The 15143-nt window shown below is 32.2% G+C and overlaps 1 protein-coding gene across 2 annotated transcripts; it reads left to right on the top strand.

Moving 5' to 3' along the window:
* Positions 1-588: 588 nt before the first annotated feature.
* On the top strand, positions 589-8776 carry LOC114295078 (E3 ubiquitin-protein ligase PRT1). Of its 2 annotated transcripts, none has more exons than XM_082875236.1 (7): positions 589-917; positions 3991-4019; positions 4097-4276; positions 6255-6614; positions 6704-6904; positions 7298-7419; positions 8241-8776. In XM_082875236.1, the coding sequence occupies exons 1-7, from the start codon at positions 838-840 to the stop codon at positions 8514-8516; spliced, it is 1248 nt and encodes a 415-aa protein (XP_082731362.1). In that variant the 5' UTR covers positions 589-837; the 3' UTR covers positions 8517-8776. The 2 variants fall into 2 exon arrangements, with proteins under 2 accessions (XP_082731362.1, XP_082731361.1); XM_082875235.1 differs by having other exon boundaries at positions 7292-7419.
* Positions 8777-15143: the final 6367 nt, after the last annotated feature.

Genomic DNA, 15143 nt, shown 5'->3' with positions numbered 1-15143 from the left:
CATAGAATAAGAAAAAATACTATGGGGGAGGATGTATAATAAAAATATAGACTATTTGTATACGGTCCGGATCGGTTCCAATCCGGAACCGTGGGATTCAATCCGGAACCAATCCGTGAACTACGGATTTTTAATTATTCAATCCAGAACCGAACCGCGGATTCAAAAAACCAATCCAAACCTATCGGATTGGACTGAACTGGATCGGATTACGGATTTCACGGATTCCTTGCTCAGCCATAATTTACATCTCGTTTGGCAAGTTAACATTTTAGCCGAAAAGCTCAAAAGTTATTTAAAAAAAGGTAAAAAGCCTATAACCTATACCAAAAAATTAAAATTTTCATTTTCTCTCTATTTTTTTGTACATCTTTTCGTAAAAAGCCAAAAAGTCACCATAAACATACAAGTTTTTTTTACCTCATATTTTAGCCAAAAAATCAAAAAATTACTAAAATAACATATTTCCAAACAAGGCATATTACTTTACCCCTTTTAATTAAAAAATAAATAAATAAATAGATTTTTTTTTAAAAAAAAAAAACTGCACATGAAACAAATAAAGTGAAATTTGAACAAAAAAACAATAACCAAGAGATAGAGGATCTAAAAAGAAATTGAATTGGGTTTGGGCTGCAAAAACGGGTTGGATTGGATTGGGTTTCGCGGCCACCGCCAAGAATATAGCAAACCTTACCTTCGCTCTCCTCCCCATCGATGACGTGAATGCCAAACCAAACCAAACCCTCTCTCTCTCTCTCTCTCTCTCTCTCTCTCTCTCTCTCTCTATATATATATATATATATATAATTTTTACATCGAGATAACAATATAGAAATGAACAATCAGCTGGAAAATGCGGCTGTTGTTGAAGCCGAAGAGGAAATTCTTGATGAGTTTCAGTGTTGCGTTTGCCTGTAAGTCCTATTCTTTCTCTCTCTCTCTCTCTCTCTCTCTCTCTATATATATATACGTGCATATGTTTGTTTTCCTAATTTATATTCTCAAATTCAATGCTTTTGGTTTAGATATTCATTTTTCCTATATATAGCCATCGATGCCTTGCTTATCTTGTTTATTTTCACATTTGAGCTGTGAAATCACTGGTTTCAATGCATCCTGGGGATTTTGTTCGAAATTTTGTGAATAAGTTAGGTTTCCCTTGGCATCGTTGCCATTTTAGTGTATTAATGCTATGATCTTTCAAGGGAAAGAGAAAGAAATTGTAAATCTTTGATTACAAATTTTATCAGAAATTGTACTCAATTCAACATTTAAAATTTTGCATTTTGTTACTACAAATTTATACAGGTATATATATATATATATCTTGATTTTAGGATAAGAAATTTGTGTGTACAAGGCAAACACAAATTGATACAGGATTTAGAAGCAACACTCTACATCATCGATTGTGACTCTTTTCAACTTTTGATCTTAATAGATACAGCACTTGAGTCGTCTTTTGACTATTAATTTTATTACTTGATAGAGTATGTAGCTTGCTTGTATATATCTTTTATTATGGGAACTATCAGATGTCTCTTGCCACTTGAATATCTCATTGAGATGAACAAATCATTCCAAGTAAAAACAGGATTAGATCTCAAAATTTCACTTCTGAAGTTCTATTTTAGTGTTCTAAAGTAGGGAAACTTTTCTGAAATGCACTGGAAATAGCACCAAAAAAACTTGAAAGCACACGGAAGTATAAAGTAGAGATTTATTAGATAGTGGATATAAGAAAAGTAATTGTTCAATTGGATATTGCCTGCTCATTGCTCCACTTTAGGAGAGTAGAATGGAGTTGAGGAGTAAATACAATTGGAAATAAGCCCTGAAAATAATACAAACCATTATTTTACATTACAAAACAAGTATCAAACAGCCTACAATTGACTTTGGCATTGGATTATTATAGTTAAGAACAACATTGACAAAAGGAATGAACTATGTAATATACATGAAGCAAACATCCTAAGTGGCACAAACACAGATACGTGACACAACACAACGTGACATGAACACACCGACATGTCAATTTTTAAAAAATAGAAGACATCATGCTTGGGAACATGTTTAAAATGTATATTTTTATAAATTTAACATTAACATATGCAAATTTAAATATTTGAATAATTAATTCAAAGGTAATGAACAATATGCGACATAATAGTAATTAAATTAAAAAGTGATATATTTTATAACTTAAATATCAAGATAATATTCTTGTATTAATTGCATGCTAAAGAGTGCAAAACAATTACATAACATTATAATATCAAGATGTATTTACCTTATAAATGTTGCAAAACATATTTAGAGTGCATAAATTGTGTTCCGAAGAATGCATAACATTGTTATTATGAAGAGATTCATCACATAGGACATGTTTAGATTAGAGAGTTCAAGAAGTGTTCAATTTTATGAATTTAATTTTTTTAAATTAAAATACGTTGAAAAAGTCTTGGGACACCTTTGAGGAGGCTTCAAGGAGTGTTGGTGTTTAACCAACTAAGCCTAGCCTAGTTGGCCACCATGATTCTCCTAAGGGCTTAGTTCCTAAGAGAGAGGTCATGGGGTTAACTCTTCTTAAGAGAAAGTTGAATTAAGAAGGCAAACACTTGGTACTTTGCAAGGGTGGGGAGATTAACTCCCATGTGTACTAATCTAACAACTAACAATCGCTGATAAAAAAAAAAAAGAGTGTTGGTGTTTAACACGGATGTCTGACACGAAACCCTTCCTCCATAGAAGTGTCAGTGTTTCTAAGGTTGGGAGCGCCTATAAGAGCATGTATATATTTTGTATCTTATGTATTAAATATATTAATATATTATAACAATTTTTTCCCTTGCTTAGTAGTAATATATGTCTTAAAAATGAATAAAATATTAGAGATTGATGTCAATTACAAATTGTCTTTGTTAAGTATAAATGAATATTAAATATAAAGTATAAAATTAAGTTTGGGTTGTTGCTTTTCTGTTGTTTCTTTGAGATATATATGTTTGAGATGTTATATCTTAGTTGGGAGTGAGTTTCTTACACAAACGTGTGTAACATCGCCTGTAATTAGCATAACAAAATGTCCAAATTTTTTGTACTTCATGTTGTAAAAGTTTGTAAGTTATGATTTTTCTTTAAAGCTAATTTGTAAAAAAATTGTATTTTCTGTGATTGAAATGAGTGCAAATTTTATGATAAAGTCTCACATTTAATGGTAGGATATGTACCCATAAATGACTACATATCAAATTATGTTTTCATACATATATAGCATGTACATATATATATATATATATATATAACTAAGATGAGAGTAGTTTTTGATGTGACAAATTTTTTTTTTTCAAAATTTTATGTCTCCTTAAGTTAGAGGGAAACTTCAATTTGCAATAATGCATTTTTGAAAAGTGTGTTTAGTTTTTTGAATAACCAAACAAGTATTCTAAATTTTCAAAAAACTGAGTTTGAAAAACAACAACCAAACAAAGTGAATATTTCTTTTCTCTAAAATGGAAAACGGGACACTACCTTTGGTTACAATCAACAACATGGATGGGAAATTTTTTACTTACGTTTCAACCATTTTTTTCTTTGTTACAATGGAGGCGTGTGAAATTTGTTTTTCACCCATGTTTTGTTGCAGTTCATTTAAATGGAAATGTTTCTACAATCTTGATGGAAACAAAAGAAAGTTTTGATCCTTACCTGATTTAGCAATTAGGAAAATGATTTATTGTCTTACAAACAATATTGTCATTTCAAGAAAACCTAAATTCATTCATATACCAAGAAACATGGTGAAGTATCCTATATTTTTCCAATTGCCCCACCTTAGGTGTTACTTACTTCAATAACCATAGACAACACAATGGGGCCATTGAAATTCAAAGGGACATCCAGATGCACACTAACTGAACCTATATTGTTATCTTTTATTCTGGGGAATAATTTGTTTGATGGCAATTTCCTTTTGGTCTGCAGGGATCTCCTCTACAAGCCTGTTGTGTTGGGTAAGAAGGCATTACAATGACTACAAATCAGTTGTTATTCCTTCTTTAATTTTAAAGTACAATTCCCATGTTTGCAGGCTGTGGGCACATTTCTTGCTTCTGGTGTGTCTTCAGAGCCATGGATTCTTGTCTGGTGTCACACTGTCCAGTTTGTCGGCATCCATACAATCATTTCCCTAGTATCTGTCAATTACTGCACTTCTTGCTTTTGAAGTTATACCCAATAGCTTATAAAAGAAGGGAACAACAAGTGATAGGTGTGTTGTGAACGTTTGGTTTTTATGCTTATCAAATTATTTTGCATAAATGATTAGTTTCACTTATAAATATGAAATATATGTCCATTTATGCTTTACAGGAATGGAAAATTGCCTACAATTGTGAATGCCAGAGATGTAAAAGTTTGATCTATTTGCATAAAAAATCTATTATACTTTAAAGGAAAAAAATGTTTTTTTTTTTAATTAAAAAAAAAAATCTTTTGTAGTATTTTAGTCTAAAAAGTTGTGTGGCGGGGTGCTTGACAGCAAAATAATTTGAACGTTTAGCCATTATGACTACATTTATAGCTGGAAAGTTGGTAATTGTGATCTTCATGGTATTTTTAGTGACAGCTAGTTGCTGAGTATGTGAGTCATAGATGGCAGTTCAATCAGCCTCTGAAGGACCTTTTATATTAGGACCTTGGGACTAATGATATTAGACTTATAAACACTCCTATGGAAGCAAAGAAAGCAATTCATTTGCAATAAATTTACAGTATCTGGGATAACAGATATCTTGAGTACTTGTCAATACCCTTTATCTCATAGTTGTTAAAGATGTTAGTAAATGCATGTATGCTTGAGTGTAGTGTTTTATTTATTTATTTATTTTTTAAATACAATTATTGCCTGCTGCATTTAATGGAAAAGCAAAATATAGAATGAAAGTGGTGCTAAATTTTGGAACTTATTTTCTCAATTTTGAAACATATTCTAGTAAATTTTGTAGTTTAATGAACAGTAATAATTGAATTTATAGAACAAGAAATGATTGTGTTCACGGACTGCACCAAGTGACACCAATTGCTTGCAAGCATTATGGTTCTATAAACCTCAAGTGGTTGGCCTAGGCTTGAGGGTGTGCTCCCTTCAAGGTCTTAAGTTCGAAACCTCTTAGGTGCAAACAATTTCTTGGGGCCAATCTAAATAGGGCTTTTCCTTGGCTTTAATTGGGACCCCCACAAGTGGACGGTGGGATTGGTCCACCAAATTAGTCAGCCCAATGTGCTGGATACCGAGTTATCAAAAAAAAAAATGATGGTTCTGCGTCCTTCTGCCAATTCTCCATTAAACCAAGGTGAGTTTGAACCTGGTTCTGTTCTTGGGTTGGAATAGGCAAGTTTTTTCCAAGTGAATACTTCTGTGGAATATTCACTAATAGATATATCAGAGATTGTAGGAAGATATTTTCGTATGTTTTTCACATTATTGTGTTCTGGATTATGTATGTTGTATAGCAATGTAACATGGATGTTGTTTTTGACATGTGAGAAAACCTATGTAAAAATTGTTCTATTTTCCGTTTGATTGTTTTATATGATTAATGTGTTCATTTTATAATGCTTTCAGTACTAATTATGCATTTCATGATAACAACCGTTGTTGTAGCTTCTAAGTTTTTTTTTTTTTTTTTTTTTTTTTTTTTTTTTTTTGAATTGCTGTAGCTTGTAGGTTGATTTGTGGGAAAGTCATTCTTTCTTAGTGATCTGGTATTATCTGATGTTATTGCATTTGACAATTGTTTTGATTTGTAAGAAAATTTATATTAAAGTTGATGTGATGTGATATATTTTATTTGACAGCTATCTGTACATATGTACTCATTTTATAATGCTTTAGTTGCTAATTATGCTTCTCGTGATTACACCCGTCACTGTTCAAGTTTGTAGTAATTGATTTGTTTTTGAAGTCATTCTCAATGATCCAGTAGTACTATCAAACTTTATTATAGTTAACAGTTGTTTTCACTTGTAGCAAAACCTATATAGAAACTGATGTGCTATTTTTTTATTCGACCATTATTTATAATTAATGCATTTATTTTCTAAACCCTTCAGTTACTGATTATGCATCTTGTGTTAACCCTGCTGCTGTTCAAGCTCATACTCATTGATTTGTGTTAAATTCATTCTTTCTCAAGGATCTGGTATTCTAACGCAATTTCATATGTTTTCTTATTTCATTGTTTCAGAAGAAGAAAAGATATCTGATCAGTTCTCTCCCCAGCTTGATAATTGTTTATCTGGATCAGAACCTATCAAAGAGCCATATATCCACAGTGGTGTTCCCCCACATTCTACTACCAGTTCATGCAATAATGTTAGTTTAGGACCATGTTCTATAGTAGAAGGGGAATCAGAAAGTACTATTGCACCCATTCCTGCAAAATCAACTTTTGAAGCCACTAAAAATGTGCCCTTTGGACAAATTGGTATGCTGGGAGATAAATTCAATAAACAGCAAAATTCCAAGCTGGTGCTTATTGCTGATTTCCTATGTGCTATATGCAAGAAACTGCTCTATCAACCTGTAGTTCTTAATTGTGGCCATGGTAAACTTTACTTTAAATCGTCATTGTACACAGTTGAAGTCTGAAAAACTATGTAATGAAATGTCGGTCTGTTGTCTTCCTTTGTGCAGTATATTGTGAAACTTGTATCATCAGTCCTGACGACAAGGACCCCATGTGTCAAGTATGTCCAAGTGCGCATCCAAATGGGAACCCAAAAGTTTGTTTGGTACTGAAGCATTTCTTGGAGGAGCAGTTCTCAGAACAATATGCATTAAGAAAGGAGGCTGCATCCAAACAGTCTGCTAGTCAGAATGGGAGTCCACCAACATGTATGTTTTAAGTTTTAGCTGCTTCTTTACATCGGATTTTTGTTGATCTTAGGATACTTCTAATTGCACAATATATATATATATTGATAACCAAGAACCGATCTAGGAAGGCCCCTTCCACCTAGCCCAATAGTGCAAACTTGAGATACATGTGACCACCCCTTAGCCTCACTTATCGGGCAAAGTAGGACTTCCGGACTCTAAACTAATTGCATAATATTTGGGAGATAATTGAACCGATGTCAACATGATATTTTACTTATTCCCCTGCCGATACTGATGGATTATTCAACAGTACTCCCTAGATTTTAGTTGCCCATTTATATTCCACGGTGTTATTTTTTGCATGATTAAACCTTGCTGCTGCTAATATGATCTATAAATTAGTGGCAGGTTCAACAAAAGCCCCGAAAAATGCTTCCTGGCTATCAACATTACCTACCACGGATTACCTATCGATGTTGTCTAGCCGAGGACCCAAGGTTCATTTCAGAGTTGGTTGTGATTATTGTGGGGTAAGGCCTATTTTGTCTTGCTTTGTGGTTCTATAATTTGGAAGACAAATTAAATGCATGACTTTGGAAACCTGATAATCACTATGAATACCTTTTGCTAGCATGTCTTGTGGTGACTCTGTTATAAGGAGTTTTGTTCTTTCCGGCACTTGTCAAACGGAGCATATGTTAAGAAGAACATAGTAATTGCTGACTAAAACATTTTTTTTTTCTCCCTTTTGGGGCTTTTTCTTAATGGTGTACAATTGGATGACCATCACTAGTTGCTCACTAGAACTAAGACGTCCATTAGTGTATTTCATCGTTTCTTTCACAAACATGTTGCAAAGTCGCATATTTATTAATATCATTATGGTGGGAAGAACTTAGAATTGAATGCAAGACCACAAGCTGGAAAACTATATTGTTATATATTATCATCATGGTCATTTGACGTAAGTTTGGACTGAATTGTCTTGCGATGACCAAGAGCATAGTAAAGAGTGGGGGGAATGAATGTCGTTCATGTAGGGTGATACTTGGTGGAAATATGCAATGGTGCATACTAGCACACCCATTCTCACTCCCACATACCCCTCTCTCACAGACAGTGTGAATGAGAGTGAGAGTGGGTGTGTGCTTAGCTTTTCCCAAAAAGTTGTCCAACTTGAAATTTGAAGTTCTTTACTTGGTCTTTAGGCACATGACCATTGACCATTGACCACACATCTATAGGTGCTAGATTGTGCAAGGCCCTCCAAATCAAATAAACGTGTAAATCTTCTCATTTTTTTCACTAAAAACCAGTAATCAGTAAAAATTTCCTTATCATTTTGATGCAGGTGTGTCCGATAATTGGGGAGCGTTACAAATGCAAAGACTGCAAGGAGAGAATTGGCTTTGACCTCTGTGAAGGCTGCTATAATAGTTCCTCCAAGCTTCCGGGCCGCTTTAATCAGCAGCACACACCAGATCACAAACTTGAGATTGTACCGCCAATGGACATAACTAATTTAATACATCTTGCGTTGGAGGTTGAACAGTCTGAAGAGGATATGGAAGAAATTCCTCCTGCTCCCATCTTGCCTGGTGATTCTCCCAGAGAATGGCTCGGCTGACCCCCCATTCTTAGATCAAGAATGTACCCACTCTTCAATCTAAAAGTATTGACAACAATCTAAAAACCGTTGACAAGTTCTTTACATACCCAACATTTTATACTTGTATGTTCAACGTTTTGCCATTTGATGGTTGCTTCGTACAACTCTTGTACAGCTTCCTGTTTTGGTTTATATTCAGGAGTGGTTTGCGATGATCTAAATAAGTGTACTTTTTGACTTTTTATTAAATATGGGTTGGATATGGATTGGGTTTGAAATGATGTGGTAGAGAGGTGATGTGACTTAAATAAGATGATGTGACTTAAATAGGATAGTATTTTTTGACTTTTTTTGGTTATGACAAACAAGGCCTTAACGTTGTTCTTGCTTCATATTGTGTTTTGGTTTATATTTTTAACAAGATGATGGCCAGTTGTCAAAATCTTTTGCATCTATGTTTTTTTTTTTTTTGGAACATTTGTTTCATAAAATGCCCATGTTGTTAATATACTTGAACTACTCATTAGAAAACATTGTTGCATTAAAGCCTAGGACCGCCTAGGCCATCTATGATGAAATGTGAATGTCATAATTTTTTATGACTGGAAAAACCCTTACGTGATGATAATCAAATAGACTAAGGGTTTGTTTGGAATGTGAGGTTGACTTTTTGACTATTTTAGTCTGAGATTAAAAAGTCTCGTTTGAGATAGATTTTTTGGCTTTCTTGATTTTTGTGAGAAAAAAAATGAAATGATTATAAATTGGATGTGATATTTTATCTTATTAGGTTAAAAATATATTTTATCTTTTTGTAACTATTTTAGTCAAAATGTCTTTGGCTTTTTTATGCCAAACGAGCTCTAGAGATCAACAAAATAGATTTGAAGTTTTTATTTGTTACCTCTTCTTGACATTGAAGACGTTTTTACAGCCAACAAGTATGTTTGTGATCCACAGCACTTGTGAACAGGAAAGTAGCAAATAGCAAAAACACTCTCTCTCTCTCTCTCACACAGACAGTTGAAAGGGAATTCCATATTCAAAAAGAGAAGGGAATTAAGTATTTCCCTCCCTACTGGCATGGATATATCAAGCAATCAAGTATGAGTAATGGAGTATATATCATACCAACCCGTGGAGGTGTAGTAACTCAAGTGTCTAAAGACCTTACTGCACAAAAGGCAACGAAAAAGATGTGTACGAATTATTTAAGGCAGAAGGGATTTAAACCGAACCAATTCTTGTAGCTGTGAGTGTAGCATTACAATAATTGGCTCAACCCTAATCGAGTTGTATTTCTCGATCACTAGATAAATGATATATCAAAAGCCTGATGATCATAGGTTTTTCAAAACAAATACTTCAAGAGATTTCGGTTAAACAAAAAGGGGATTTGTGCTTTCCTCTTAAAGAAATTAACCATATATAAATTGAATCTAATTTGAGATTTAAAAAAAGAGTACAAATAAAAATTATTTATTTGTAATTAAAAAATATTGAAATAGCAAATATGAATGAAATTTTTAGCTATGTATAATTGGACAAACTTTAATATAAAATAAAATAAAATTGAAAAGCTTATAGGAAGACATGTATTTTTATTTTATCATAAATATAATTTTTGTAATTTATTGTACTTTTTCTATTTTTGCCAATTAGATTATGACATATATTTCTTATTAAGAATTTGATATATATAATTAATGATATAACAACTGCAATATATATATATATATATATATATATATATATATATATTCTAATGAAATGGTTAAAATTTAATTCATTTTAAACTATCTTTCTATACATTTAAAATAAATTTTATATTACTATTTAATTTAAAAATTATTTTTGTAGCACATGCATAGCACGGGTGATATGTTAGTTTGAAATCTCAATTATAAGGCCTATTTTATCAATTGGGTTAAAAGTTAGTTTTTTAATTTTTTGACTTTTTTAGGTCATATTATCCCTTTACTTCAATACGTTTTTTCAAAAAAAATTAAAAATTAAAAAGTAAAAAAAAATGACTTTTAACCTACTACCCAAATAAGCATAAATCTCTAACATTTTTCTTGTTATTAAAAGTTTTTTATTTTTTTGGAAAGAGGAAGAAATAATTGCAAAAATAGATAATCTAAGGTAGCATTTGGTAGAGTTTTCTAAATATGATTTGAGAATAAAGTTGTATTTTGAGTTTGTAAGTTTTGGAATTATGATTTGAATGTGAAAAATTTGTTTGGTGAATGAGTTTTAAAAAGTGTTTTGAATTAAGTGGGAAATTTTTGATGTGACATATGATATTTGATACAAAAACATCATAATCAAGCATACAACTCAAAATTCTATTCAAAACTCATAAAAAAATTTTAAAAAATTCTAAAAAATTTTGTATTTAAAATATAAAAAATAACATGTGCCAACTGTAAAAATTCAAAAAAAAATAGCACTATTCCGGTCAACTGGCCGGGTCCGGGAGAACGATCGGCCAAACGTCTGAGAGGACGACCGATTAACCCAAATTTTTCCACCTTAGAAAGAGTTTTCAAAAGTGGGTGTGAAATTAATTTTTGAAAACTCTAAACAAATAAGACACTCAAAACAAGGAGTGGAAATATGTTTGGAGAAGTTAACCAAACACAGTCTAAAATCATCGCATTTAACAAGAAATTTTTAAAAATGTTATAAAGACAAAATTAAATTATTACCCCTTTATTTTTTGCTTTAATCCCCTCTTATGTCTCTTTTTATAGTGATTCTGGTTTTGAACTATTGTTTATTGTATTCCGGACTCGGGTTGGTATGGTTTAGAATGGTTATTCATATCTTGTTTCCCTTATCTCCCCTTTTTATTTTGGTTATTGGGTTGTAATTGTACGTTTGAAATAGATTGATTGCTTGTTTTTTCAAACCTGTGATGCCCAAATTTTGGCTCTTCCGCTCGAGCAGGCTTTACAAATTTTGCTCCTTCGCTCGAGCGAAATTTGTCAATTCTCATTATTTTTGCAAGTCTGCAAATACTGGGAGAGTGCATTGGACGCTCGAGTGTCCAGTCTCACGCTCGAGCAGGCTCCTACATCTACAAAACTTCTAAAAGAGCGTATCCTACGCTCGAGCGCCACTTTTCACGCTCGAGCGAACCTTTATGTCTAACGCTTGAGCATCGCTTTTCACGCTCGAGCGGACTACATGTATAACAGTCCGTGGAGATGTCATTTTGAATCACTTTTTCTTCTCTCTTTCTCTCTCTCTAAAACTCCTCAAATATCTAGATCTTGAGTTCCTCTCTCTAAAACTCACATTCTCTCTTCGATTTCATCTAGATCTGTTGAGATTTCCACCCTAGTGCCTTTGAGAAAAAGGTAAAGTGCTTCAAGATCTTTATTTTGATCAGAATAGAAGTGGGTTTCGGTGTTCTCGGTGTTTCACTCTTGCTTGGCTCGTCTTCACTCTTCGAGGTAGCGATTTTCTACACTTTGTTATAATTTTTAACTTAGTTATTTGTATATTGTGTAACAATGATGGTTTTGGGGGTGTTATGGACAAACCTAGGGTTTGAGATATAAAATGAAAAGAGGGGTTTTTGAGAAATGTGGAATAAGTGGGTTTGGGGTTTGAATATGAGACCATATTGTATTAAAATGGTTGATTTTGGTACTTGGATTGATAATTTGAAAAGGGGGATTCTTGCCCTAAAATGATTATCATAATTATGTTGTATAAATAATTAAAATTGATATTGTAAACATGGAATTGAGGGAGTATTGAAATAAATGGTGGAATTGAGTATGAAATGCTTCACATCTTTGGAAATTTTGGATAGTTTATTTGTTTTGAGATTGTATATCTGTTTAGAAATATCTGTATTGGGCTATCGGTGGAGGATAGCTTTGATTGTTGTAGAAATTGCATGAGGATTAAGTAAATTGAAACTAATCTCTTATGTGTGATTATTAGGAGAAGAAATGGGATGCACTCCATTGTTTGATTATGTGTTTAAATACATTGCATATATATGAATGATTGTTTGGGAGAAGAAAGGGGATGGACTACATTATAATTAAGTTGGCTGTAGTGTCCTGGGTGAAAGTCCCGAAATTATACATAGGTGCCGATCCCGCAGATGAAATATCCATAAAATGGCAGATTGAAGTTATACATGGGTGTCGATCCCGCAGACGAAATATTTATAAAATGGCAGTTTGAAATGTTTATGTGTTGATGATGTGAATGTAGAACCAATGAGTTGTAGTCTCATTTGCGTTATTAAGAAATGATGAATTTAGCTCATGTAATGAAATGAATTGAATGGAAACGGATTAGGAGTTGGGTTCAGTATCTTATGACTACATAAAATGTGGACATTTTATCTCGGCATTGTTTATGCTTATTGTACTTATACTTTTGTTAAATCTCATATATTGTGTTAGATCTTTCCTATTGGGCTGTGGTTCATCCTATTTGGGAACAACATTTTCAAGTAATGATGGCATGCCTCCACCAAGGCAATAGCATTGGAGGGATCTTTGGGAAGCAAGAACTTCTTGTTTTGTTTTATTTTTGTATAGCTTAGGGCTAAATTTGTATGAATTAGTCCCCTTTTATTGGAACCAAGCTAGGACTTGGAAAGGTGTAAACCCAAAGAGCATTTATTTGTGTTAAACTCTCTTGTATTTTTATCTTCATATAATGAAAGAACTATCTACACTCTGATTTATGTTGTTATATATATGCTTCTGGAATATATTTATCGTATTATTTTGAGGGCATTACACTTTTCTTTTTTGGGAAATTTGGCCATAAATAGCTCTTATCTTCCTTTTCTTGTTTAAAGGACCAAAAATAAATAAAGAAATAAAATAAAATTTACTTTCAACACCCCCTCATAATTATAAAGTCTTGTATAAAAGACAAAAAATTTCAGATTTATATTTTGTGTGATAAATTCACCCCTTCACACACACACTCTCTATCTTTCTCCGCTTTCTCTCCATCAATTTGTCATCTCTCTCTCAGCTCTTTCTTTCTCTATCTCTTTCTAATAGCTCTCTCCACTACCAGCATCACCATCTACACTATTACCACCATTACCATCTCTACTACCATGACTATCATTGTTTCCATCACCTCTGTCGTCTCTACGAACACCATCTTAACCATCGATGTTGTTCGTCACCACCACCGCCACCACCGTTTCACCACTAGCGCCATTCGATGCCACTATCGTCATCCTTAGCGTCCAAGACTTCACATCTGAGATTGATGACCTCAGATTTGAGATCTATCATCTCAGATCTATATTCTCTCATTCTTTTTCTCTCTGTCTCCTAATCATGCTCTATTTTTCAAATAGTAAAATTTTACTCTAGTTTGAACCAAATCTAAGGCAATATATGTGCTCTCTATCTCTCTATTTCTCTGTTTTTTTTTCCCTCTAGTATATCTTCTGTTTTTGTTTGACAGAATGAAAGTAAAATTTTACTCTAGTATGTGCTCTGTTTTTGTTTGATAAAATGAGAGTAAAATTTTACTTCTAAGGCAATGTATGTGCTTAACAATATAAAATTTTACTTTAAATCATAATAAATTTTACTCTGATTCAGAGTAAAATTTTACTCTGAATCAGAGTGAAATTTACGAGAATTCAAAGTAAAATTTTACTTTGAAATACACAGTGAGGACGATATTACAGGAGAGCTGATATACATACATATATATATATATATATATATATATATATGAGGGTAGTATAATAAAAAAAATAAGTTTTAAAATGTTAGGGAGTTTTGAAAGAATCTATATAATTCTTGTCCTTTTGAAAGACAAATTAGACAGTGAGGGTCTATCACCAAATCCCCTTTCTCTTTTGTCCTCCTTCTCACCCTTCTCCATCGGCCGGCCATCCCCCCTCACCTCCTTTCCCATCGTCATTAATGATTTGAGTAACATAAATTAATGCCAACAATTTAAAGAGGAATAATGCTATATGTATCAATTAATATATTAATAGATGATGTGATATAATTTTAAAAGTTTTTAATATTTGTAATTTATAAAATGGGTGCGTCCAGTAATAATGTCATAACATATGTTGATATATTAATTGGTATACCAATTGGTGCATATAGCACCATCGAATATCAGTGGTATTACATGCACTAATTGACTTACTATTTAGTATGAATAATGCTATATATAGCAATTACTGTACTAACTAGTGTACTAACAGATGATGTGGCATAATTTTAGAAGTTTTAGGTATTTGTAATTTGTATAATAGATGGGGTCAGTAATAATGACATAACACTAGTTGGTACACTAGTGTGTATATTAATTGGTGTATACCAATATACTAGCCTATGAACTCGTGAGATGGACAAGCTAAATAAATAATTAAAAATAATTTTAAAATCAAATAATAATATAAAATTTATTTTAAAAATATATGAAGTAATTTAGAATGAAATTAAATTGTAACTATTGTATTAGAATATATATTGAAATTTTTTTATTATTAATTGTATATTTTAAGTTTACAATAAAAAATAAATGTCATAATTTAATTGGTAAATATGAAAATAAAAATTGATTAAATTAAAAAAATTATGTTTATGAGAAAATAAAAATAAATTTCATTTTATA

This window comes from Camellia sinensis, chromosome 6 (assembly GCF_055761805.1).
Source record: "Camellia sinensis isolate YWXY chromosome 6, ASM5576180v1, whole genome shotgun sequence".
In the NCBI taxonomy this organism is placed as follows: Eukaryota; Viridiplantae; Streptophyta; class Magnoliopsida; order Ericales; family Theaceae; genus Camellia; species Camellia sinensis.
Note: the sequence above shows the minus strand (reverse complement) of the source record. Positions and strands in the feature narration are given on the sequence as shown.

Coding starts and splice junctions, on each gene's coding strand:
- LOC114295078 (XM_082875235.1), top strand. CDS start 838: ATGAACAATCAGCTGGAAAATGCGGCTGTTGTTGAAGCCGAAGAGGAA. Junction 4,020..4,096: donor CTACAAGCCTGTTGTGTTGG/GTAAGAAGGCAT, acceptor CCATGTTTGCAG/GCTGTGGGCACATTTCTTGC. Junction 4,277..6,254: donor AAGGGAACAACAAGTGATAG/GTGTGTTGTGAA, acceptor TCATTGTTTCAG/AAGAAGAAAAGATATCTGAT.